Here is a 24,832-nt window from a genome sequence, read left to right as displayed (position 1 = left end):
TTATTTATAGTTTTGGTCAATTTTAACATGTGTCTTTTCTTTTGGTGTTCTTTTCGTTTGAATTTCGAAAGTCCTGGATTTTGATTTTTGAAACAAACGCTCGACGGCGCCATCTGTTGGTGACGCGCCGGAACTCACAACTACCAATAATTTATTTTGAAACTGCTTTGAACAGAGAAGCAGTTGAAACCATTTTTAACGGCAGGTCAATGTAAAAAAAGAAATGTAAATTTTCATTTCTATAGAAGATTGATGATTTTAATAATTTAAGGATCTTTATGAAAACAGCTTTGATCTCCTGGCCTATGAGTTATCTGTATTCAGTGTTAACCGTTCTGTGGTGTGAACTATGTTTATGGAATAACAAAATTATAATTGTAAAACAGTTTGCAGCAAAATTATGAACCAATAATAGTCATCGCTAAATGGGGTTAAGCGATTGTCTCCAATCCTGGGGCTTTTGTGGAAATTATTTTTTGTTTTAGGGAAAGAATAAAATTCCTTGAAATAAGACGCCAATTCGGAGCATTGCTTTATATTTTCGCAATAAATTACTTACTCGGCGAAACGATCAATTTACAAATTTATTTACAAAAACAATGGAACCATATATACAATAACTTTCTTGAGCGGAATGCTAAATAAATTCGATCCCTTCGTATTTCAAGTCGGAAATATACGAGTCGTCCAGGAGTATTTCGCCGTCAATGGTAAAAGCCGTTATGTATGTTGCGGTTGTGCCATTGACTTCTTCGGTTTTGAGCGCCACTATCACATAATCGTTCGACGTGGGAACGAACTTGAAGCTTGAGAATCCTCGCGTGTTGACAGAGTTGACCAGTTGCACGACTTTTACGTCATACATGTTAGTGTCTGCCGACAAGAGGACGTTGCAACCGCGCCTTTCGTCCAAAGACTCGTTGTATTGCTCTTTGCTGCACCTACGAGGCAAGAAGAACCAACGCTTGTGGACGTCAGACCAAACGCCGCTCTCGTGGATCATGTAACCTGGCCAGTAAATCCCAAGGGATTCACGTAACCGATTGTATTCTTTTACCCAATTCACATGGGTAACCTATTTAATAATAATCATCCATGTTAATGTTTTACAATTTTTGAGAACTGTACTCGCCTGTCCTTGGGTGGTAACAATTTTAATATACTGCGGATCGTGGCTTTCAAACTCCCCGCTAGCCGTAGTCCACTCTTTACCCATTGATCCTATATATAAAAGTTCGTTTTTAACAGTTGCCCATTCAGATTTGAATCCTTTTGCCGACCTGAAACATGAGGTTTTCCAAAAAAAAATTAAAGTAGACGGCGGTGACTTACTTTCCGTTACCGTCGGTTAACAAGACCCACGGAATCATTTGTACTTCGTTAACAATCTCAAATATAATACCCGTGCGATCGTCGAAGGTCAGAAGTCTTCCGTCAAACACCACAAGCTCAGACAGCTCCATACCTCGCCCTTTAAGGGCGTAGCTGTTTTTCAATTGCCTAACATCGGATCTATCCCAAGTAACGACAACAGCGTGATTGGCAGGGTTATAACTGAGATAGCCCGTCTTTAAGAACGAGTGCCACTGGTTTTTTTCCTGATCACTTTTCGAATTTGTATCCAAATCCGCAATAATGCCTATACGAAAACTATGCAAACTGCTCGTCCTAATAGGCCTAGTTAACGGATACGTGTAGTTATATGTGCTAATCGCAGGGCTGCGTAAACCAAAAGAGCCTCTTCTTGGATACATATACAATACGATTAGGACGCACAATCCAGTAAAACCTACGACGCTTATAAACTGTGTCTGGCCCCTTATAGTTTTGTTAACGATCCGGTAAGTTGGGTGAGACCGGAGCGCTTTTCGCCACTCGCGCGCTGAAACCGTCTCATCTTCGTTCAACAAATTTAACCTAACGTTCTTGTCCATTGCCTAAATACTTTTAAAACTATATCACAACATTACAGCAGGGCTGTGTGACTTGACGCGCTTCTACGTAAACGGTTTTTTCATCGCTGTTGGTGGTTTTTGACGTGGAACACATCACACGTAACCTAACTTTTCAAAATTTGACGTTCGGTCGGACGTCGATAGTCTTCCTCTTTTGTATAAGTAGCCAACAATGCATCTTCTGACCGCATTATATTCTGAGGTTAATTTGGGAAGTATTTGTTACCAACCCACGGAATAAGTTTCTTTTTTATTATCAATACGTCGTTTCGATTAGTTTTAAAGAACGTAAGCTTATTGTTCCGACTAAAACACGCTTTCAATAAAAACAGTAATTTTATTAAAGTCATTAAAAATAAAATGCAGTCACTGCCTGCCGCCGACGCCCATGACATGAGCTAACTGTCTGCATTTCACGGTCACTTCTTCTTGCAGCAGACTGAAACACATCGCCACTATTACTAGCCCGACGAAGATATACACGCAGCTGGCGAACATCTGTAGCTGGTCCTGAAAATCGCCGCCGTTTTGGTTGTGGGGCGGCCTGTCCCCAACTCCGATCGTCGACAGGGCCACGAAACAAAAGTAAGTCGCGTCGAGAAATGTCCAGCCGGAAGAGCTCGCGAAGCACACCGCGCCCAGGCACACGTACGAACAGAAGAGGAAGAACACCACGAAGCTAGGCACTGGAGGAGCAGGAGGGGGTAACGAGTTTGGCTCGCAACCACTATCCGGCGGACGCCATATCAGGGGTATTCTGGACGGGGTATCGTGAGGCCTGCAAACATTAATTGACGCGATTTAGATTTACTATTTACAAATCTTGTGGATTACACCTGCGTAGTTTGTTTTCCCGAGTCGAACTTGCTGACGTTTCTCCAATCATCTTGTTGGCTTCTTCAGACCTTAACTGAAAGAGTGAGGTCTGAAGAAGGCAACAGGATAATTGGCGAAACGTCAGCAAGTTCGACTGAAAACAACCTACGCAGGTGCGAGTCCACAAGATTTGTAAATAGTACTACAGGTTACCCTTGTTCGGGTGGATCGTTTTCTTCCGCCTCGTCGAGATCGACGTCCGTGGATATTCCCACGATGGAAGAGTTCTTTAACGGGGTTCCGTGGTTGTGGCTGTGAGTGGGGCACATTGGATCTAATAATAAAAAAATAATAATACCTCCGACTCTAAAAGGTTTTGGTAATGATGAAATTTTATTTGTTTATTTAGGTGGGTATAATCTTATTAACATACACCAAGAAAAAACAATGCCATTAAATATATACAATAAATTCATATCTAGGAATATCTTATTCTGTACACTGACCTTTTTGTTACGTTGTAGAGATAACCTTATACCCAATTTTTTTTAAATATCCGATCACGTCACAACCTCATTCTGTTTCTACACCTTGAACTTTCTTCTATTTTGTTCCCATCCGAGTTTGATACCTTTTCAAACATTCATGACAAAGTTTTAAATCTTCGTTTATCTACTACCCAAAACCACATTCAGAAATTTCAAAAACTGGCGTCAACACTAGGAGAACCATCAAACTCTTCTCAACTACCAAACACTGTAATAAATGTATCATCGCATCAACTTTCGGAAACGGAAAAATTAGTTCTTCCAAAAGTTCCAACTTCGTCCTTGCCCAACGAATTATCCCAAAAGAGGAAATCATTTCAAATGTCGAAAAACAGATAAAGGAAATGCTACGGTAGTCATGGAAACAAATGAATATTTTGAAATGTTATTAAGGCTTCTTCTCTGTCAGACTCCGTGAAAAAATCTGTTACCCCGCATGACTCTAAAATTCCTCGTCTCTATGGACTCCCAAAGATTCACAAACCAGGATTACCCCTTCGACCTATTGTTAGCACCATTGGTTCTCCAACATATTCTCTACCAAAATATCTAGCTTTCTTATTAAAACCTCTTACGGGGAAAACTAACAGTTTCGTGCTTAATTCGTTTCACTTCATTGAACAATTAAAAAGCATTACATCAGATACACAAGATATTCTAGTTAGTTTCGACGTAGAATCCCTCTTTACCAAGGTTCCAATTCCTGAAACTGTCTACATCATTTTAGATAGAATCTACATTTTCTTAGACATTTAAACACTCTAACATAGGTTCTACCATTGCGTTGGAAACTAATAATAACCTTCCATTCTTAGATATTCTTATCAATAGAAAATCAGACCTAACATTGGGTTATTGTGTTTATAGAAAATCTTCGCACACAGACCGATATCTTAACGCATGGTCATATCACCATCCGGCCCAAAAACAATCGGTTATCAACTCTCTTATTACAGAGTCGTAAAACTATCTCAGCCCGAATCACTGAACCCAGAATTAAAACAAATTACCTCTGCTCTTCTCTCTAATAATTTCCACATTTTCACACAAAATATTAAACGTTCTATCAAAAAATACACTTCACGACAACCTTCCAATAGCAATGAGGCCGAAAACAATCCTACACTTGCCACTGTGGTCCTTCCTTACTTTCAAAACATCACTGACCACATATCAAAAGTTCTAAAGAAAAAGAAGTATAACGTAAAAAACAGATGTACCGCTTGTCAAAGACAAAATTCCATTTGAGATGCCAGGAGTTTACAGAATTCTAACTAAAATCCTCGCAACTCTACCAACGAAAAATGCGAGAGTCTATAGAAATCTATAAACAACCTAACAATCTTAACCGCGACTCAGATCTCTACCTGTCACCAATATAGGAATCAGTTATCCGAGACGGTGTTTATGCCCCTCATTTAGCTCCGCCCCCCTCAAATAATATATAAGCAGGCACAGAGTAAAATACGAGTCAGTTTCAGTCAAGCTCTGAAGAAGCCAACGGGATGATTGGCGAAACGTTAGCAAGTTCGACTCAGCAAAAACCGACGCAGGAGGAATCCAGAAGTTTTGTAAAAAGGAATATCTATACTGCTGTAGTATTAATTTTAAACTTATTTTTGACTGGCGCCATCTAACGTGCGAACGTTTAAACCTTTGTTGCATTATTTTTGTTAGTTTTACGGTGTAACGCCAGAGGGAAGGCAACTAGGGATTTTCAGAAGGTTAGGAGGTTGGGTTTTCTTTTAGGTTGCTCTTTTGTTTTTGGAGAGAACCCGCAATCAAAAGTTGTTGAAATAAAAGTCCCCATTTTTGTGGAATTAGCAGTTCTCGATATACCTATACTAGGAGGAATCCATAATCAGTACATAATTACATTTTTATTCTAAGTGTCTAAATCTAAATCTGTTCCACTATTAGGCTCTTCAATGAGATTAATTATAATAAAATACATGTTGTTTTGTATGGAACTGTAAGAGTCAATTTCTATAATGTATTAATTACATTTTTTATCAAATTTATAATACTGGGACTTAAAGTATGAGTAAAATTTTACGCTCTGTTCTCATTCAATGATATGGAGGAAGAAGTAAAACAGTATGCCCAGCCTAATCAGTCAAATTATAGCATAGATACTGTTTTCAAATTGCATATGAATTTAGGACTTCCAAAAGTTGCGCTTTTTTGTAATTCAATTCAACAAATATTCCTGGATTCCAATTTTTAAACTTGGCGAGGCTGGCGCTTTGCATAGCGAACGGCTGTGGAAGCTTGACAATAACACTGATATTGTTTTCAAAACCATTTTTCAAAAAGTTTGGCATTTGTATCCTCATGATCATCCAAGCCAGAATCCTTAACGGTCTTTGCAGAAAACAGCAAGCAGTTTAGGACAAATCCATCTTCTGACCCAGCGTGTATTATGGCGATGTGTTTTCCTTTATTTGAAGGTGCTTTCTCCGTTTTGAATGGAGTAAACCTATCCTTTGGATGCAGTGTTGTGTATATGGAACCATGTTTCATCATGGTAAATTGTGGATCTGTTGTCTAATTTCATGAAGGTATTAAATCTTCAAGTGCGTAATCTACTTGACTTTTGTCTGTTTTGCGGTACTTAAATCTCATTTTACAAACAGTTCATCTTCTTCTAGTTTTTTTTTCAGTTTATGTAAGATAGGAACCACTTTGCTTTGATAAAGGCAATATACTTTCCTTCTTATTAAGTGCTGATCACCATCGTTTATACGGTGAGCATGAAAATCACTATTCACAATTCTCCACTATTAATAACATCCCTTATCGACGACATTGGGGTTTTTGTAAGTAGCTTTTAGGTTAGTCCTCTGCTGATTAAGGTTTCGTAAACATTTTTCACAACCTGTTTTGCATCAAGCGACAAATGATTTTGAAAGAAAGAAATATATCTGGCCCGCCCCTACCTTGTCACTCAAGTAAGAATAAACTTTTTGTTAATGATTTTATCAATAACAATCGGTAATAACATCGTTAAAGCTTTATTGGGGAGGGTCCGTCGGATGAAGAGTGATACAGCAGTTTTAAACCGCTATTATTATATTTTTTTCTGCACTAAAACTGTAATTACTGACGCACCCGCTAGAATTTGCCTGACTTGGCCCTGCCTGCATCTGCCCCTGCTGTGCGCGGGCCGTACCGTGGCCAAGATGGCCCTTTTCGGCACTTCATAGTGCTCGGCGTAGTCGTTCACGTGATTGGGAGTGCCGTGAACCGATGGCAATTGGATCGCGGTCGTGTCGTCCGGCTGGCGACACAGATGATTGGCCGTCGGCGAGCCGACTGCCTTACGGTACTCCACGTCCGGATTGTTGTTACCTTTTCGGTCGTCAGAGGTCGCGCGGCGTCTCAATTTAGCGTACCACTTCTTGGCACCGTCAGCTAGCACGCCTCCCAGCGACGACAATAGAATGAGCATCATGGGCACGCCTATTATGGCGTATAAAATGGCGACGATCTTGCCGGCGGCCGTTTTCGGGGACAGACTGCCGTAACCTGAGAAAATGATTGATATGATAGAGGCTTTTAACTATTATTTACTCATATAATAAAAGAAAATTATTTGCCAAAGCCCTCCTTTTCTCTCTTTTAAGCCATATGTTATTGTTGGATTAATAAAATCCAATTTTGGACGTAAAAATTATTCATTTTAAGCAAAAAACAATTAGGCAAGCAATATGACGTTTATACGTATAACATAAATAATTAAATTTTTAGTTATTCAACTACAGCATTTCGGCTTATCGTCCTTACTAAGATCTAAATAAAATTAATTTGTTTTGTTTTTGTTTTTGTCATTTCAGTCCCAGTTGAAAAAGTAGCATTTTTTAAAAGTTTTTGTATTGTTCTTTATATTTCGTTTAGATAATTCACACCTTGAAACGTTTTAGTTAGCAACATACATATTAATGACTTAAACGGCATGTCCGTGAAGGGAAAGGGCTTAGCGACTTACCAACTGTTGTTAAGAGTGTTACGGAATAAAGCAAGGACCCTCCAAAAGTCCACTTCTGAGCGGGGATTGTGAGGGCTCCGTCGCTTTTCGCCGTTTCGACCACTGTCCTTTCGAACCTCTTCAGTTGTTCGGTGACGAGCTTGGTCCAGTTTTTTTCGTAAAGGACGTTTAGCCGCTCTGAAACGCGAACAAAATACGTAAGAATCAATTCCTATACTCGGTGGTCGAAAATCGTGGTACAATACATAAGAATGTAAATAGGTAGGATCCAAAGCAATATAAAAAGTTCATTTGAACGCAGTCCTGTCATATGGGTTCTGTATTTCTATCAAACTATTTATCCCATGAACGAATTTTGGCGATTCAGAAATGATTTTTATTTAAAAATAACATTTTCATTTTAAGATTAATTTTTTTCCAAATTATTAATGTAATCATCATTATTCTTGACTTGCACCCACCATACCACAGAGAAATGTATATTTTTGAACTGTTTGAACTTTACTTTTCGCTAGCTTCTCTGTTGGACGTATACGCAAAAAAATAACAATAACAGTTGAAGTTTGAACACAAAAGGTCTACTGAAAAAAGCAAGTAAATAAAATTAAGAATATGCCTTAGCTTTTTCGGCGTATGGACGACTTTATACTTTGTGAATCGCTTCCTTAAAATCATTTAAACTTCGGCATATTTTAATTTTTATTCATTTTAGGAGGAAAAAACATTTTTTTAACTAATACATGTTTCTTCCCTATTTAATTTTTTTGTCGATTATAGGCAAGACCGCTCGGAAAACTGGTCGATATGCTCGTGTAATGCTCGTATTAAAATATGACACGGGACGCGTACGTCCGGAAAACTAGCCGCGAGCGAGAGCGTCGAAAAATAATTTACGGCCGATATATTTTTTAACATCGAATACAAAATTCGACTGCAATCTTTTTTTTGCGCCCGTCGAAAAGCCTTGTTCAATTAGCGTATCGAGTGCGTTTATAGGGGGGCATTTCTGCTGACGTGCACGCTAAAAATGTGCAACAAAACAATTTCCGTAATAGGCCCTCGTAAATGGCTTACCCCTCGTTCACGTCACCGTCGGTTTGGTTTTCGCGAAGGTTTGATATTTATTTCGCCATTTCGAACACAAAGTTAGAAGAGTTGATAAAAAAACGACCGAATGCGAATAAACTTGGACAATCAAATAAATAAACTCGATGGCACAGAATCCTGCTAACATATCTACTTAAACTCTTAAAAATCTGGCTTCCTAACATAACAATAACAATGTTAATATAATCAAAAATAAAAACAGGGGTTAGGTACAAATTTTGAACAAAATTGGAAAACAAAATGGCAGCCCTGTGAACTCGATCTAAACTGCAATAGTTCTTTCTGGTAATGCAAACCCAATATGGATTTTGTGAGGCAAATTTTATTGAGAAAAAGACTGGCGGTAATGGGGATCCTTTTCTTTGTCATACACATTAATACTAATTACAGATAAGTGTAGTAATAATAACAGACTGGGACAATTTTAATCGTTTATCTTTCTTTGAACTAAATGGTGGGATATATTTTGACAATTTTGGATGGTGACGGTTTAAGTTTAGGTTAGTTAGGTTAGATGTTATTTAATGAACATTTTTTAAAATAGTAAATTCTTGAGTTGCATTTGGTACATAGGAACATTTTTGTTAATGAGTTTTGGCAAATTTTGCCCCTGGGGATTTGTTTGCGCCTTAAAAATAATACATACATTCATACCCGAACGTATTTAAACATTGGCCGTTACGTCTAAGTAGTTTGAAGCATATTTCCTTAAATTAGAGTGTACCAAAAAAAAGGTAGGTTGGAAAAACATAAAAAAAAAACATGTTTTTTATATTTAAAAAAAATGACGCATTTGTAAAAACTGTGAAGAAAGCAACTTATAACTTTCGAGAGATTCGATTAATTTTCTGGTATGTTAAATATCGTATGTAATAACGAAACTGGTTTACTTGATTCTATCATTTATTTATAAAATAAAAAAATCGGTGATGTTGCAAAAAAATCCTATTTAAATTGAATATACATACATCAATTTACGTGCGCTTTTTCAGAGTTCTTTTAAGATAGTTAGATCATAATTGTTATTTTTTTATTAAATGTTATTTTTATAAATAAGTAATTAAGCAAGGCAAACACATATCGCCCCTTTACATCGATGTTTCACCAAAGCATAAAACCTTGTTCTGATTCTTCTTCTTTTGCAGAGTCGGCACATAAGCCAGTAAAAATAAGACGCGTCAACGTACGGACACATTGGCACAGAATCATCCGAATGATTTTCGATCCAAACACGCAATCATCTCCGGATGAGATAAATTTTGAACCGACCACCATCGAATACTTGGAATTCAATCGCAGGCGAGCTAAATAATTTCCAGGCGAAACAACTGTGGGTATTGAAAACGCGCGGCGACGAGTCGACGGGTCGACGAGTCTCTATAAAAATGATTAAGCGAAAGGAACCAATTCCCCATGCCGTCCCGCAAAATACGAGCTCGCGGCCAGAGATAGAGAGGGCCTCGATTGTGTTACGTCAATTATTCGCAAAGAATGCGCCTCGCGGAGCATCTCCGACGAGCTGTTTGTTACTTTACAACTTCCAGCCGGCACCTAGTCGATTGCTTCGTCCTTTTATCTCTATTATCCCCTTTTTCATTCTCGTATTTCAGAAAAAAACCAGGGAAAAGACGAACTAGGCAGCAAATTGATGATACTGTCACGGACCACCGATCATAAATTGGTTTATCGCTTACAAAACTATAATAGTATATTATGCAACAAGTGCGGTAAACGGCATTTAATAATAATAATAATAATAATAATAATTTATTCACGTATTAATATACGATGAAAAGGACACGGTTTAGATGAACAAAATAAGATATTTTGAGCCTCCGTTTTTAAACCTATCCTAAGAAAAAGGTAGCAGCGCTAAGCAGGAAAAATACACATTAAAAGAAAAAAAAACCTAGTACAATCTGTGCAAATAGAAGGACTTACACTTTGGAAATAGTTTACAGCAGTAAATATTTAATGATAATAATACTTCACGCAGGTTTGTGCAAAAGGTATTGTTTAGGAATTTAAGAGACTAATCGAATGCATTGGAGCGTGGAGACTTTAATCTTATAATTATCGTCGATTTTTCATATTAAGCCATCGGACTTCCTTCGGTTTATGACTAACAGGCCTGCAGCGTTTAATCCCAAAAATGAATCTCAGACAGTATTTCTGGATTTTTTTAATCCGTTCTGATGCAGACACTGTCAGACATGGGCCATAGACGACATCACAGTGGTTAAAAGAAGATAAAACTATCGAATCACACAGGACCTTTTTTACTGATTGATTTAAAATATTTTTCTACTCCCGTCTGTAAAATACCTAATTACCCACCGATTCAGTGTGCGGGAAGCGTCACTTTACCACGTCAGTTTCGTTTTCCACGAATCCGAGCCACTTCGGACATTTCCGGGATTTTACCGCACGGATTTGGGAGCAATCGGATGTTTTCGGAGATATTTCTCACGCTTTGAATTTTGACGTTTGTCAATTCTGACAGTCATGTCAGTGACTGTATTCATGTTTTGCGAAAATGTACCCAAAAATTGACGGTCGTAGAAAAAGTATAGTATGCAACACATTCGGTAAACTTTTTAACTCACTCGTTTATTAAAAATTCGCCCCGCTGCGCTCCGCCCGTATCAAATAAACTCGTGAGTCAAATGCCGTTTACCGCACTTGTTGCATAATATACTATTTTAGAACCATATAAGCATTTTAAGTGGGCAATGGATAAGCTCATGAGTTTATGTGGCACGAGCGGAGCGCAGCGTAGCGAGTGTTTAATAAACAAGTGACTTAAAAAGTTTACTGAATGTGTTGCATACTATACTTTTTCTATACATTCACTGACATGACAGTCAGAACTGACAAAATTCAAGGCGTGGGAAATGTCTCCGAAAACATCCGATTGCTCCCAAACCCGTGCGGTAAAATCCCGGAAATGCCCGAAGTGGCTTGGATCCGTGGGAAACGAAACTGACGCTTCCCGCACGGTAGATCGGTGTGTATTTAGGTATTTTACAGACGGGAGTAGAAAAAACATATGAAAACTTATACTATAGCAGTAGATTTAGAAAGTTGAACCGTATTGTCAAGGTCGCGCTTTGCCCCCTCGTAGCCCCCTTAGCGTAAATCGCCTATTAATTTACACTCCAGCAAAACAGAACATGGTTGCCACAGTTCAAGTGTCGCAAACTGTATAATTTTTTTCGTTACCAAGTTTGTGCGCGTTTACTGCGGCTTTTCCGTTCGAAAACCTGCGAAAGGCAAGTTCTCGAGCCGCAAACAAAAACGCATTATTCGCCGTTTTGTGCCTTTAGCGGCGACCCGGGGCAGAACTCATTAAAACTTCAATAACCGAAAAAAAAAACGACGGAATAATGGAAAAATACGGGCGGAATTGAAGAAATCTTTTTTCCATCTTGAGGATGTGGTGCGTGAGTCAATGAAATTGAGATTTTCGACGCCGCCGGGATGTGAAAAAGTAAAAAAATATTAAAACGTGTCGAGGCAATGGACCAGCTACCTGCTACTATATATACCGAAAAATGACAATAAAACCTTAATTAATGTTGTTAGAATTTAAGTTCACTAAAGGAGAGGTATTTAAATGTTTTGAAACTTTTTCACTGGGTTCTCCTATGTATGTAATTGTTTCAAATTGTTCGAATTCTGTATTAGGTTTCGGATAAATAGAGTTTACTGTTGTCTGAATTGTTGAGTGCAATTTGTTTAATGATATTAAGTTCCTTGTTGTAATTTTCTGTTGAGCCTATTAAGAAGTCTGTGTATAAAAAAGTGAAATGCAGCCATTTTGTGTGTATAAGGGTGATTTGAGCTGTTATGTATGACTGTGTCCGTGTGTGAAAGTTTATGATAAATGGAAAAATCTAATTTGTTTTGCGTTTTCGTAACAGTCAAGTCTAAAAAATTAATAGAGTTTTCCTGTGCAATCTCGATTGTGAACTTTATACGATTATGTAATGAGTTAACGTAATTTAAAAAAGAATTCAATTGTCTGTCCGTTCGAACAAAGCAAGCAAAGACAAACGTGGATGGTTTCTATACCACCATAGAAAACTTTTACTTAAAGGATTGTCTAATATGATATTTTCCAAATTATCCATAAAAATCTCGGCTAACAAAGGACTAAGTGGGTTTCCCATAATCAAACCTTCCTTAAAGATGTAAATCTGTCCATTAAATTCAAAATAATTTTGGTCTACAGATACTATTAAGCAAACTAATAAATCTTGTTTCACCAATGGGTTAACCTGTTTCCGAGCTAGGGTGAAATCTATTAAATCTATCACATCCATAGGTGGAATACTGGGAAATAAGTTTTGTACATCAAAAGACGAGAGTGTTGCGTTATGAGGGATTGTGATATCTTTAATTTTGTTGATTAATTCAAAAGAATTTTTTATTGCAAGTTTTGGTTTAAAATCTGTGTGGAACTTTAAAATATTTACTAATTTTTTTGTTGACAGTTTAACTGCTGGAGCTGTTAGATAAGACACAATTGGTCTAATGGGCATGTCTTGTTTAAGTAATTTAACTAAAGAATATAATTTCGGCGGTTGTGGATTCATAATTGTTAAAAAATATTTGTCTTTGTCACTAAACAGTGTGGAGTTAGTAATTACTTCTTGACTTGTCTTTGATATAACTCGGTAGGATCGTGTTTGATACATTGGAAAAGTTCTGGTTTAAGAAAATTGTTGGTTTTTGAAATATATTCTGGGAGATCTATAGCTATATTATGTTATTTTTATGTTATTGTTTTTGATAGTTTTTACTAGTGCCATTTGAGAATTTTTTTGGTGTTTGTTGTTATCTATTAATTGAGAGTTTATTATATTCGCTAATATATATAGATTCGTTAATGACCTCAATTGCTAATTCACAATCGATCCCTAAACAGTCTAGTTCTCTATTAGTGCTGTAAGTTAAAGTTGAAACCTTTTTCGAGAAATTCAACTTCATTTTTAGAAAATGTTGTGTCTGTTAAGTTTACGAACCTGTTGTAAAATTGGTGGTCGGTATACTTTGAAAAAGTTTCAAAACATTTGTCAAAATGTGGTTTTAAAATAGCTTTCAGAACTAACAACACAATAGGGAAATTTTTAAAAAACAATAAACCGAAATGTCCAATATCTCAAAAATCAGGTGTCTACAGGTTAGAATGCGGATCTTGACCTAAAAATTATATTGGACAAACAGGTATATCCTTCAAGAAACGCATTAACGAACAAAAATTGAATTTACTGGAAGTCATGAAGATTAACAAAATGAGACAATCAAATGTATTGCTTAACGATCAATTAGATTTAAATACCTCTCCATTATTAAACTTAAATTCTCACAACAACATTAATTAAGGTTTTATTGTCATTTTTCGGTATATATAGTAGCAAGTAGTTTGCAAATATTACATTTGATAAAGACACGGTGTTGTCGAAAAAATTGTCATGTAAAAATATATAATTTGATGGAAATCTGAACTTGTAATTCTAATTTATTTTGATAAATCGATTTTCATCAAGTAAAAGCCACCTCAGTTCCATAGATCAGCACCCAGAAAAGAAGAAGACGACGGAAACAAGAAGCGACATATGAATTACATGACATTTGTTAATTTCATAAACAACCGGACTTTAAAAACCTTTATTTAAGACACCTACCGATGCCATAACTTTTGCAGGTTCTGTGAAAAAGAACGAATACTTAATCAGTAATTTTGAAAAGTAAACATATCTCAAACGCCAAACTAGTGGGCGCTACTCGTTCGGGATTGACAGCGCGATCACAGACCGGAGAACTGTCACAGACAATCGCTTACAGTGACATCGTTGAAAAACCAACCGTCCAGCGACCGCAATCGGAACCGGTTAACATCAAAGTTGTTTTTCGGGCAAAATTCGTTTCCGGTTTTGAATGCGGCGCGTATGAATATTCGATTGTGTCGCGTTTTTGTTAATATTATAAATTTATGTTCGAACCCGTATATCCAACAGCGCTTAATTAATTTTTGTCGAATGCATTGTCCGTGCACTGCTTTATCGAGTTGTGCGTTTGTATATAAAAGAGCGTTTTGTTAAGGGTCACAAGTGGCAGTATATCATACGCTTTCATAGCAACGTCCCAAGCGCCATTGTGCAATCAAACTACTAATAACACTAATGCACTATACTTTAACCCTAGCATAGAACCTGAGGAAAAAGGTAGTGGTACTTCCAATTACCTTAATTAACGTTAGAATTTGGGTGGAGGTCTCGTGTGAGAAACGTTTCCATGGAAAGAAGAAGAAGAAGAAACTAACCTAACGTATATCAAAATTTTAATTTGGGCAATATGGGCAATCTCTGTGATAATCGACGGTTTGATAAGATAAAAGCTAATGTTCACCAATCAAAAAGCTGCCGCTGATAATAAGCAGAGACATTATTACTTTTCTATTTTTCCTTTTTTTTTACTTTTTAATTGGGGCATCTCAATTAAGATATACACCCATTTTCCGGCATCCGCCGAGGAAAATTTGACAGATAACAGTTTTTCACCCAAGGCTGGCGGTGGTATTTGTTTTATCTTAACCTAACTTTTGTAATATTAAAATAAAACCAAGTGCAGTTGAAACTTGGTTTCATTTGGAACTTTGTTGGTTCTGGGAAATTCTCTAGAAGATTGAGTAGTTGTTCGATAACTTCTTTATCCATTTTAAAGCGTTTTTTTAACTCCACGTAGGCGACGCGGTGTACTTCATCGTTTGGGTCGAATTCATCGAACGAAAAACTTAAAATTAATTCTAGGTGCCTGACAACTTCTTATCTGTTAGAAATTGGCATGACAAGTTATGCGATAGCTTATGAAGCTGATTTTGACATTGATGTAGGGTGATTTTTCAAATCGGTAGGTAGGTGTAATATTATTGTTTCGTGTGAGGTTTGAGCATTTTAATCGTACATCTATTGCAGCTACGCCTATGGACGGCCGTTGAATTGACCCTACCCCACTTTATTCGACGAAATTCGACTTTTTATTGCTCCACAGTTCGGAAAAACAAATTATGGGTCACAACTAGATCGTTTGCCGGGGTTTCAGCGTTATAATGGCTCCGACGAGGTTTTTAAAAGATTAATTAAAGCCCCATTCTAATATAAACCAACACATATACGCGTGTATGGAGCGCGGCCGAGGGGGATGATAATCGCCTCGTTCGAGACACCTGTACGTCGCCATACGTGCCGATTTCGCACACTAACACACTTCCGAGGTTTGGAAAATTGCCCATCAGCGCCGCGTGAGGCGGCTGGGGGGCGAGGCGGCGGGTTACGTGTTTTACATTCCGCCACCGTGGGAATTCGAACGCCGCGCCAGTTTTGGTGGTTTTAAATTTGGCCCCTTTTAAGCCTCCCTTTGGCGGTGGCCGATGGCAGCGTCACGGTGATGCATTTTTTCAAAATCAAAATCAAATGTGCCTGTCGTTGATTTATTTTATTCATTTAATTTAATTTTAAAAATTCATTCAGTGAATTGCGCTTTTCAAATCACATATGAAAAAGCTTTCTTCAATTTAAAGATCATTTACCAAAACAAGGATTATTTTAAATGTTGTGTGAGTCATTAAGTCATTAGTGTCATCACAAGTTAATTTCTGTGATGTTATCTTTTATCCATGCTTAAATCCCATTGATATTTTTCGTATAGAGAAATTACAAAGAATCTTTACGAAAAACGCTATTCGCTAGTTAATTATAGATAAAATAAGTATAAGGTCAAATAAACGATATTGTCTGAGATTGTTCCTCCCCGTAAGATTAAAGATTAAAGGTTACATTGTGTATGATACTTTTTGCTTAAGTTTTTAGGTTAGAACTAAACCTCGCGCTATATATATATATATATATATATATATATATATATATATATATATATATATATATATATATATATATATATATATATATATATATATATATATATATATATATATATATATATATATATATATATATAAATATAAAAGTAGATACATGCGAGCCAGTTTCAGTGAAGCTCTGAAGAGGCCATCAGGATGGTTGGCGAAACGTCCAGAAGTTTTATAAAAAGTAAACTGCATTATGATTTTTTTAACTGTGTTGAATCATTTCATTCTAAACAATAAAAACTTTAATACGTCTATATTATGACGTAGTTCTAGGTTATTATAATAAAATGTTACCGGAATTTGTGAGAAGATGAAATAAATCTACAAGTTGCTACTTTTTATACTCGACTGTACAGGGTGTCTATTAATTGGGTGACGCCACATAAAGGGTCTTAAGGGTTTAAGGGAAAATAGCTTTCTCATCAACGACATGTGAGAAGGAAACTACGTTAGAAGCGAAGTTTCCCGTTAATCGTATAATGCGCGCTACGTGCGAAAATTCGGAAAACTGACGCGAGTATTATCGGAAAATGCAATTTGGCCGAAACTTAGCTTATTGTTTTTCCGGCCCGGTTCGATTAACAGGAAAGTTTTCGCGGGCAACTTTTCTCGCAACACAATATCTGATCGATATCCGTTAATCTCGTATGAGTGGTCCCTACCACACAAGTGACAAACTCCCCCGAAAAAGTTGATATAATGAAAGTACACAAAGTTCATTAAATTAGTGTACACAGTGTGCCAAATACAAAAAAAAGTTTCGTACAAAAGTTTCTTGGACTCTCTTGAAGACTTAAAATATTATAATTTTGTTGATACAGAGTGTCCCAAAAGTGCCCCCCCCCCCCCGACATCGACTTTGTTATTTTAAATTGTATATGTCGACATTTTTTGAATACTTGGTTAGAATAAAGGTTACTTTCTTGAGAAATTCCTATTTGAATTTTTCATGGTTTAGCAGAAATTAAATTTGAGGCTTAGCAGGCTAAGGAGATGATGCACTACTCAATCAATTGGACAAATGCGCCTCAGTGTTTTGGTGAATTCAATTAGTAAAATCTTAAGATATCAAATCCAGGACCAAAAATAAGGTAAATTCGTAATATATCCTATATTAAAATTTTACTTACTTTTTGAGATATTAGAGGTATAAATTTATTTATTTTTTAAATAGCAAACACATGATACTCCTTCTTTTGAAGATATAATACTCCAGATATACGAATAAAACCTATTGCTAACTATACAGGGTGTCCATTAATAAGTGGAAATTTTGAAAAAAACCGACTCTTTAACAGATTTCATAAAACTCCAGAATTCATATTTAAATAAACATTTAATAGTTAATTATCTAGCTTGATTGAAAATACCAAAAAAACAAAAATAAATAATTAAATTTTATAGGTTAACCAAAAAACTATAACTTATTTCAAATACAAATAAAATATATACCAACAAAAAGCTTCACAACTATGAACTTTTTGAATAGAAATATGAACAACAACAAAAACAAACAGAAATGAAAAAGTATGTTTATACCCGAATGAGCTACATTTTCAAATATTTTGATATTTCTTTGTTGATTTGGTTCCAGATGGAACGGGCATTTTAAGAGGAACATTTTTAAATAAACTTTATGCACCGAATTTACGAACCCTTTTAAGTTAACTTTTTTTAGATTTATTTATTCAAATTTGTTACCTTGGTTAAATGTTTTTTTAAATATGAATTCTGAAGTTTTATTAAACTTGTATTGTTAGCAATAGGTTTTAATCATATATCTGGAGCATTATATCTTTAAAAGTAAAAAGTATCATGTCTTTCTTATTTAAAAAATACCTAATGTGGGCAGCTTTAAATTTAATAAGAATTTATACGGTTGTTATCTTAAACCTCGAATGTCTCAAAAAGTAAGTAAAATTTAAATATAAGATAAATTACAGACTTATCTCAATTTTTGTCCTTTAATTGAAAAAAAATATAAGGTGTTCCATTTGAAAATCTTGAGATTCTGTTAATTGAATTCGCCAAATGTGCACCATCTATTTGGGACACCCTGTATCTGAGCTGAGGCGCATCTGTCAGACTGATTGAGTAGTGCATCATCTCCTTAGTCTGTGGTTAAATTTTCGTTGCAATACAGTAGGGTCACAACACAATTTCATACGGGGCAATCAAAATATGAAATAAAAACACAGCAATTTTTGCCGAAATTATGCAAAATTCGAATAGGAATTTCCTAAAAAAACATTTAAAATGACAAAGATGAAGTCGGGGGTGGGGGGGACAATTTGGGGACACCCTGTATTAACAAAATTATAATATTTTCAATCTCCAGGAGAGTCCAAGAAACTTTTCTTGTATCTCCTATGTCCTGTCTCCTATCTGCATTTATTTGGTACACGGTATACATTCGATGTCAGTTAGACACATTGACGTTAAATAGGCATAATGCAAAACAAAACGGCGAAACAATAAGAAGTGTGACAAAGTTAGGGGTGCGGTAAACACACACCGAGACATTCGACGAAAAGTTCGTCCAAGATAGATAGTAGGTGACGGTTTGACCGTCGAACCGAGTTTTAAAATCAAAACCGAGTGTTTTGAACTTTATCTACCAAAACCAATTAATATTGTACTAACCGTTAATATGGGGACTAAATCACAAATGTATATGTAACAAGTGCGGTAAACGGGATTGGACTCACGAGCGGAGCGCAGCGGAGCGAGTGTGCAATAAGCGGCTCAGATCCGTACGAAACGAAACTGAGATGGTAAAGTGATGCTTTCCGCACGCTAGATCGGTTCTATAAGCCCCAATTAAAATCTTCTAGACTAGTCGATAAGTAAAGTGATATTTATAATTTAAGTTTCCCACAGAAATTTTAAAATTAAAATAAGGTTCATGGACCTTAGTGGTTTTTGCAGTTTTTATATTAATATCATGCTGACCAATTGTACGATTTTGAAACATCCATGTCTCATCAGTACAAACAAAACAAAATTGAAGGTTAGGTCTTGCTTTTTCTTGCTTATTTGATCTTAAAAGTTTAACCCTCCAATTGTTTCATACCCAATAATACATATATCTCTGTTTAACGTACACAGTTAAAAAGAGACAATAATAGGAGAAACGATAGGAACGATAAACGAATAGGTTTAATGGCAATATTTTATTTGAAAGGTACGCAATTTAGTAATCCGATAGTCTGTTATTATTTTTAATTTGTTGACTTGCGATTTTTTCGTGAAGGTCGTAGAAAAAGTTCGCTCCGCTCGTGCCAAATAAACTCGTGAGTCGAATGCCGTTTATCGCACTTGTTGTGAGTTAAAATGTCTACCAAAAGTATTGCATACTAACTTTTTCTATGACTGTTAGTTTTTGGGTAAATTTTTGCAAAACAACACGAATACGTTCACTGATATTACAGCCAGAATTGATAAACGTCAAAGTTAAAGCCTTGCGGTAAAATTTCCGCAAACATCCGATTGCTCTTGAACCCGTGCGGTAAAATCCCAGAAATGTCCGAAGTGGCTTGGATCCGTGAGACAAGAAACTCACGTGGTAAAGTGGCTATTTTCCCATGCTAGATTGGTGTATAATTAGGTATTTTACAGAAGGAAATAGAAAAAAAAATTGGGCCCACAAATTTCTTGGACTGGGTCAAAAAAGTTACTGGCGACAAAAATGAAATCAAAATAATTTATAGTGTCTTTCACGGATCAAAGATGTTTGACGTTATATTTCTTAAGAGCTTTTGATATGTGGGCAACAATGTTTTCAATGTAAGGAAGGACAACAGTGGCAAATATGGGGTTGCTTTGGAAGGTTGTGAAATGTATTTTCTGATGAAACCTTTAATATCTTTCATATGGAAATTATTAGAGAGGAGAGGAGGACATATTTCAGATATATATAGAACATTACTGACCAAAAGTTCTTAATAAACATAACGTCAAAGGCAGATTTACTTGTCCAAAAATCTCTCAACATCTTCGATACGTCAAAGATAAAATTCCGTTCTAGATGTCAGGTGTTTACTACATTCCACAAAAAATATCAACTAGGCTCAAAGACTAAGACAAATAAACCAAAAGTTCTTAAGAAATATAACGTCAAAACCAGATTTACTTGTCCAAAAATCTCTCAATATCTTCGATACGTCAAAGATAAAATTCCGTTCTAGATGTCAGGAGCATTCCACAAAAAATATCAATTAGGCTCAAAGACTAAGACCAATAAACTTATCAGCAGTTGCTAAAACTAACCACAACCAACCAAACAATCTTAACCGCGATTTACGACTTTACTTGCCATCAATATGGAAATCAATCATCCGAGACGATGTTTATGCAACAGATTTAATTAATAACCTCTTGTTTATTTTATTAGATTCGCTCAAAAATTCGGGTATTTCATTATAAGTTTTTTTTTTGCGTAAATATTTAGATCCTTAAGTTTTTTCCAAAGAGTCTTGGAATAATTGAAATTACTATTCACGCTTCAGAAAAACAAGTTTTGTGCCCCTTTCGCAGTATTTTCGGACACATGATAAGCAGCAGTTTTTTAATATTCTATTTACCCTAGAAATTAGCGGAACGCTTTTTGGAACACCTTGTATAAATGAATACCAAAAAAATATGAAGAATCATTTTCCTCAAGCTGTACCAGAAGGTAATTTCACCTTCTTCACTTCACTTCTTTCCATATAGCGTTTGTTCGTAACGTAGATCTAGTGCTTTGCGATGAGCTTGGTCTATTTTCGCAGTATGTGTTTGCGTTTGGGATTAAACTAACACTAATTAAGAACTCCAAGACGCTCCCCATCTCCGCTCGTAGGGGGTCGGATGTGTGCGTGTTATCGATCAAAAGCTAAAGTTACAAACTAAAACGTACCCAAGAACGGTTAACAGGACGTCGGCGCCTGCTTCATGCAATAACGTCGCCAAGCCCGCTTGAAAGAAGTTCCGTAGGTTATTTCCAAAAAATATATATTCTAAAAAGTCAAAAATGTAATTAACAATTGTTCCAGATAATAATTTTTGTATTGGCTTATATTGTGAACCTTAAAGAAGCAAAAACTATTTCAAAACTGATCAAAACTGTATTTTAAAGATGCCAAGTAGATGATGACAGCTGCGACATCTACAGAATGAGATTGATTAGCACTTAGTCTGTTCGTCATTGAGATTCGAATGAACTATCAATAGTTATTTTACCTCTCGGAATACATCCCACAGCTTCAATAAAGGCTCCTCGTTGCTAGGAGATGTAAACGCCGAGACCTACTCCTCCTCTGTCGATGCCGGTTGCAATTGCTTTACTGCCAATCTTTTTCTTCTGCACAGTTTTCTAGAGAGGGACATGATCTCCGCGTGGGACACTTGCTAGTTAGCCTTTTGGTGTTTTTCTATTTCTACTATTTCTCTTATTTTATTTCTACCCTTATTAGTGTGTCTTCTTTATTTGTGAAGAAGAAGTGCTTGGGTGTAGGCGACCCAAAATAGCTTTTATCTCCCTACAGACCCTGTTCTTGCTTTGCCTTGTATATAGTTCTTGTGTTCGTGGAATATTTGCCTTCAGAGTATTAGTGGGCATTCTGCTGCCTAGTTGCTTCCACCAGAGTGGTTCTTGTCCACAAGACAATCGCTCCATTAGCTTACTATTATGAAGCCAAAGTCTCATTGTTGGGTTTAAACCCAGTTCTTTCCACACGTTCTCAGCACTTTCATATTACCATTTTTTCCCTAAATATGGTCCTTTTCATTTCCAAGTAAGGTTTTGGTCAAATACACTTTGCTTCCTGTCCAGTTCTGTAAGGATTCGCCTATTAGCAAATGGAACAGATGTCGTTCGTTTCGGGCACAATGTTTTAGTTGGTTCATATATTCTAGAGCGTGGCTGTAAGAGGTTATTTTCGGAGGCGGATTGACCCCCCGTCCAACCTACGCCCCCAATTGTGCCGAACCCGATCCGCGAAAATAATAACGCCATTAAAGTCGGAACGGAATATCTCAATGAAAACGGAAAAGTTCGGCGAAAAGTCAGATCTCGAACAAGCGTATCTCGCAACTAATTACATTCCGAACGCGGGAAAAGAGGAATGGGATTATTATCGCTAGGAAAAGTTGGGGAAGTGATAATGTTAAGTAGGAACTTTCGAGGAAGTTAAATATTCGGACGGTAATTGGACACACCGGGAAGCATAGATGGCGGATTCTTAAATCGTTGAATGTAATCATACCCGGTGAGTTTTAAAGTTATTGCTTTTACTTTAAACTCTTCGAACCGCTATGGACGGCACAAATAAATATTATTTCAAATTCGTTGAACTATTATTATCAAACTTTAGTTGCGGCCAATGCTATACGCTGTCGCAGTGCTGCCAGATCTACTTAAAAATCATAATTACTTTGAAATGTAATGCAGATTATTTTGTTTTTGTATTTCAGGTAAAATTCTACATTTGTTTTATGTCAGTACCACATAACTGAAAAAGATAACTAAGTTACCGTGAAACTAGTTGTACTATTTTATACGTTTCTTCTTAGAAGCAACAAAATTTTGAAATCCTTAGAGAAAAAGTAGTATGGTGCGTTCATAGATACAAGAAAGTGACCAATTGCTTTTAAATGGGATTTTCCAAGGGTGGTTATTAACATACAATGCAACAAGATTATTACCTGAAGTTTCGGAATTTAAATTCAGGTAAAATTGTGGTCCGCAATAGAAAATTATTTTATACCTACCTGTATTTAATATTCTTTGGTTTGGTATACTACTTAGTTTAAGTTTATTAGTAATCATTCTTATTTCGTGTGTAATACAGCGTGTGTTGAATCCTGTGCGAATTATGCAAAATATGTGCGAGTCTAGTGTATCTCAGGAGAAAACACTATTCTATTGAGGCTGAGGAAGTTAAAAACAATGTTTATTTGACTCTCATTGAACGTGGTACCAGCAAGCAAGCATTTTTAGAAGAAACGGCCACATTGACGAAAATTGCAACATCAACTGTATGGAAAATTGTTTCAGCGAGGAAAAATTTTCTCGAGTGTAGGTGAAAGTGATCAAGATATAATACGGCGTAAAATTTATCAGTTATACGAGGAATAAGGCGTGCCTACATTAGATATCTTAATTAGGAGGCTTGAAAAAGATGAAACAGGTGTTAAATGTGGTAGGACTACCTTATGGAGGTGTATTCAACACATGGGTTTTAGATTTAAAAAAATTGACAAAAGGCAAGGTTTAATGGAATCTTTTAGAATTCGGAAATGGCGATTGGAATATCTAGAAAAAATTGGGATTTACAGAGAACAACAAAGGTCAAATATTTACTTGGATGAAACCTGGTTCGACACTTATGATACCCCGGAAAAGGGTTGCGTTGACTCAACTGATAAGTGTAAAACAAACGCGTCATCAAAAAGAGGTAAAAGAATAACTATTTTGCATGCTGGTTCTTATTTGAAAGTTGGTTTAACTAGTTCCAAACATTCCTCCTCATAGCGTTATTGTAATGGACAACGCATGTTATCACAGTAGACAGTTGACTAAAACCCCTTCCTCATGTCACACAAAAGCGACAATCTAAAACTACATGTACAATAACGACATTTATATTCACGAAGATTATACCAAAAAGCAATTAATTGAGGTTCTACAAAGCTTGAACCTACAAAAGGAATACGTTTGCGATAATTATGCAAAAAATCTAGGGCATATAGTTTTAAGACTTCCAACCTAGCACTGTATATTTAATCCCATTAATCATGTTTGGCACCAACTGAAACCTATAAATTGAAATGTTATCAAACTTATAGAGACCGAAGTTTTTAACATCCCTCCACACAGAAAGTAAATATGCAATATATGCAATTTTAGTTTTTGTCCGCGCAGTTTTTATGTCCATTTTGTTGTTTTTTTATGTCTGTTTTTTAAATTGTGGTGTTTTTTAAAGCGTCATTTCATTACTTGCTGGTGAAATATGTTTACAGGTTGGTTAAAATATTTATATTCCTCTATTTGGATGAGCGTGTACGTATATGGCACTCGGTTACAATCTATATGCATCTTATTAAATTTGTTTGTAATAGTATTACCATGTGGATATAGAATATTATACAAATGTGGTAAACGGCATTTGAGTTACGAGTTTATTTGGTACTAACGGAGCGAGTGGTTAATAAACGAGTGACTTAAAAAAGATTAGGGTCAAGGTGGCAACAATGGTTAGGGCGGGCACAATGGATAACACGCTATTCCTGCTAAAGGGACAGAGATATCTGCTTTCTCTCTCACTCGTTACTTCTATTCGGCAACGGAACTCGTTCGAATTATTTGGTGTGCGTCGTTGGCCAGGCTGATTTGTGCTGATCATTGTTTTTGGTTCTTGGTTGCAAAAATACGAATTAGAAGGTAAGACTTGAACCTTTCTATCATTTATTTTCATATCTATAACTTAGTGCTGGTATACCTGCC

The 24,832-nt window shown here is 36.3% G+C and overlaps 2 protein-coding genes across 3 annotated transcripts in view; both read right to left on the bottom strand.

The window, feature by feature from the left end:
* Window positions 1–336: 336 nt before the first annotated feature.
* LOC132699285 (soluble calcium-activated nucleotidase 1) lies at window positions 337–2,071 on the bottom strand. Its single transcript, XM_060665917.1, has 3 exons — window positions 1,333–2,071; window positions 1,133–1,280; window positions 337–1,075 (listed from the first exon to the last, which is right to left on the bottom strand). Exons 1-3 carry the CDS (start codon window positions 1,932–1,934, stop codon window positions 638–640), a joined length of 1,188 nt encoding a protein of 395 aa, XP_060521900.1. The 5' UTR covers window positions 1,935–2,071; the 3' UTR covers window positions 337–637.
* Window positions 2,072–2,312: 241 nt separating this feature from the next.
* LOC132699284 (uncharacterized) overlaps window positions 2,313–24,832 on the bottom strand; it is a 137,041-nt gene continuing 114,521 nt past the window's right edge. For both annotated transcript variants that reach the window (XM_060665916.1, XM_060665915.1), the window contains 4 exons: window positions 7,308–7,484; window positions 6,431–6,847; window positions 2,985–3,105; window positions 2,313–2,733 (listed from right to left, as the gene is read on the bottom strand). In XM_060665916.1, the coding sequence (XP_060521899.1) occupies window positions 2,322–2,733; window positions 2,985–3,105; window positions 6,431–6,847; window positions 7,308–7,484 (1,127 nt within the window). In that variant the 3' untranslated portion in view covers window positions 2,313–2,321. The remainder of the gene's footprint in view (window positions 2,734–2,984; window positions 3,106–6,430; window positions 6,848–7,307; window positions 7,485–24,832) is intronic.

This window comes from Cylas formicarius, unplaced genomic scaffold, assembly GCF_029955315.1.
Source record: "Cylas formicarius isolate icCylForm1 unplaced genomic scaffold, icCylForm1.1 PGA_scaffold_3__17_contigs__length_32017465, whole genome shotgun sequence".
In the NCBI taxonomy this organism is placed as follows: Eukaryota; Metazoa; Arthropoda; class Insecta; order Coleoptera; family Brentidae; genus Cylas; species Cylas formicarius.
The sequence above is the reverse complement of the archived record's forward strand: the minus strand, read 5'-3'. Positions and strand labels throughout refer to the sequence as shown.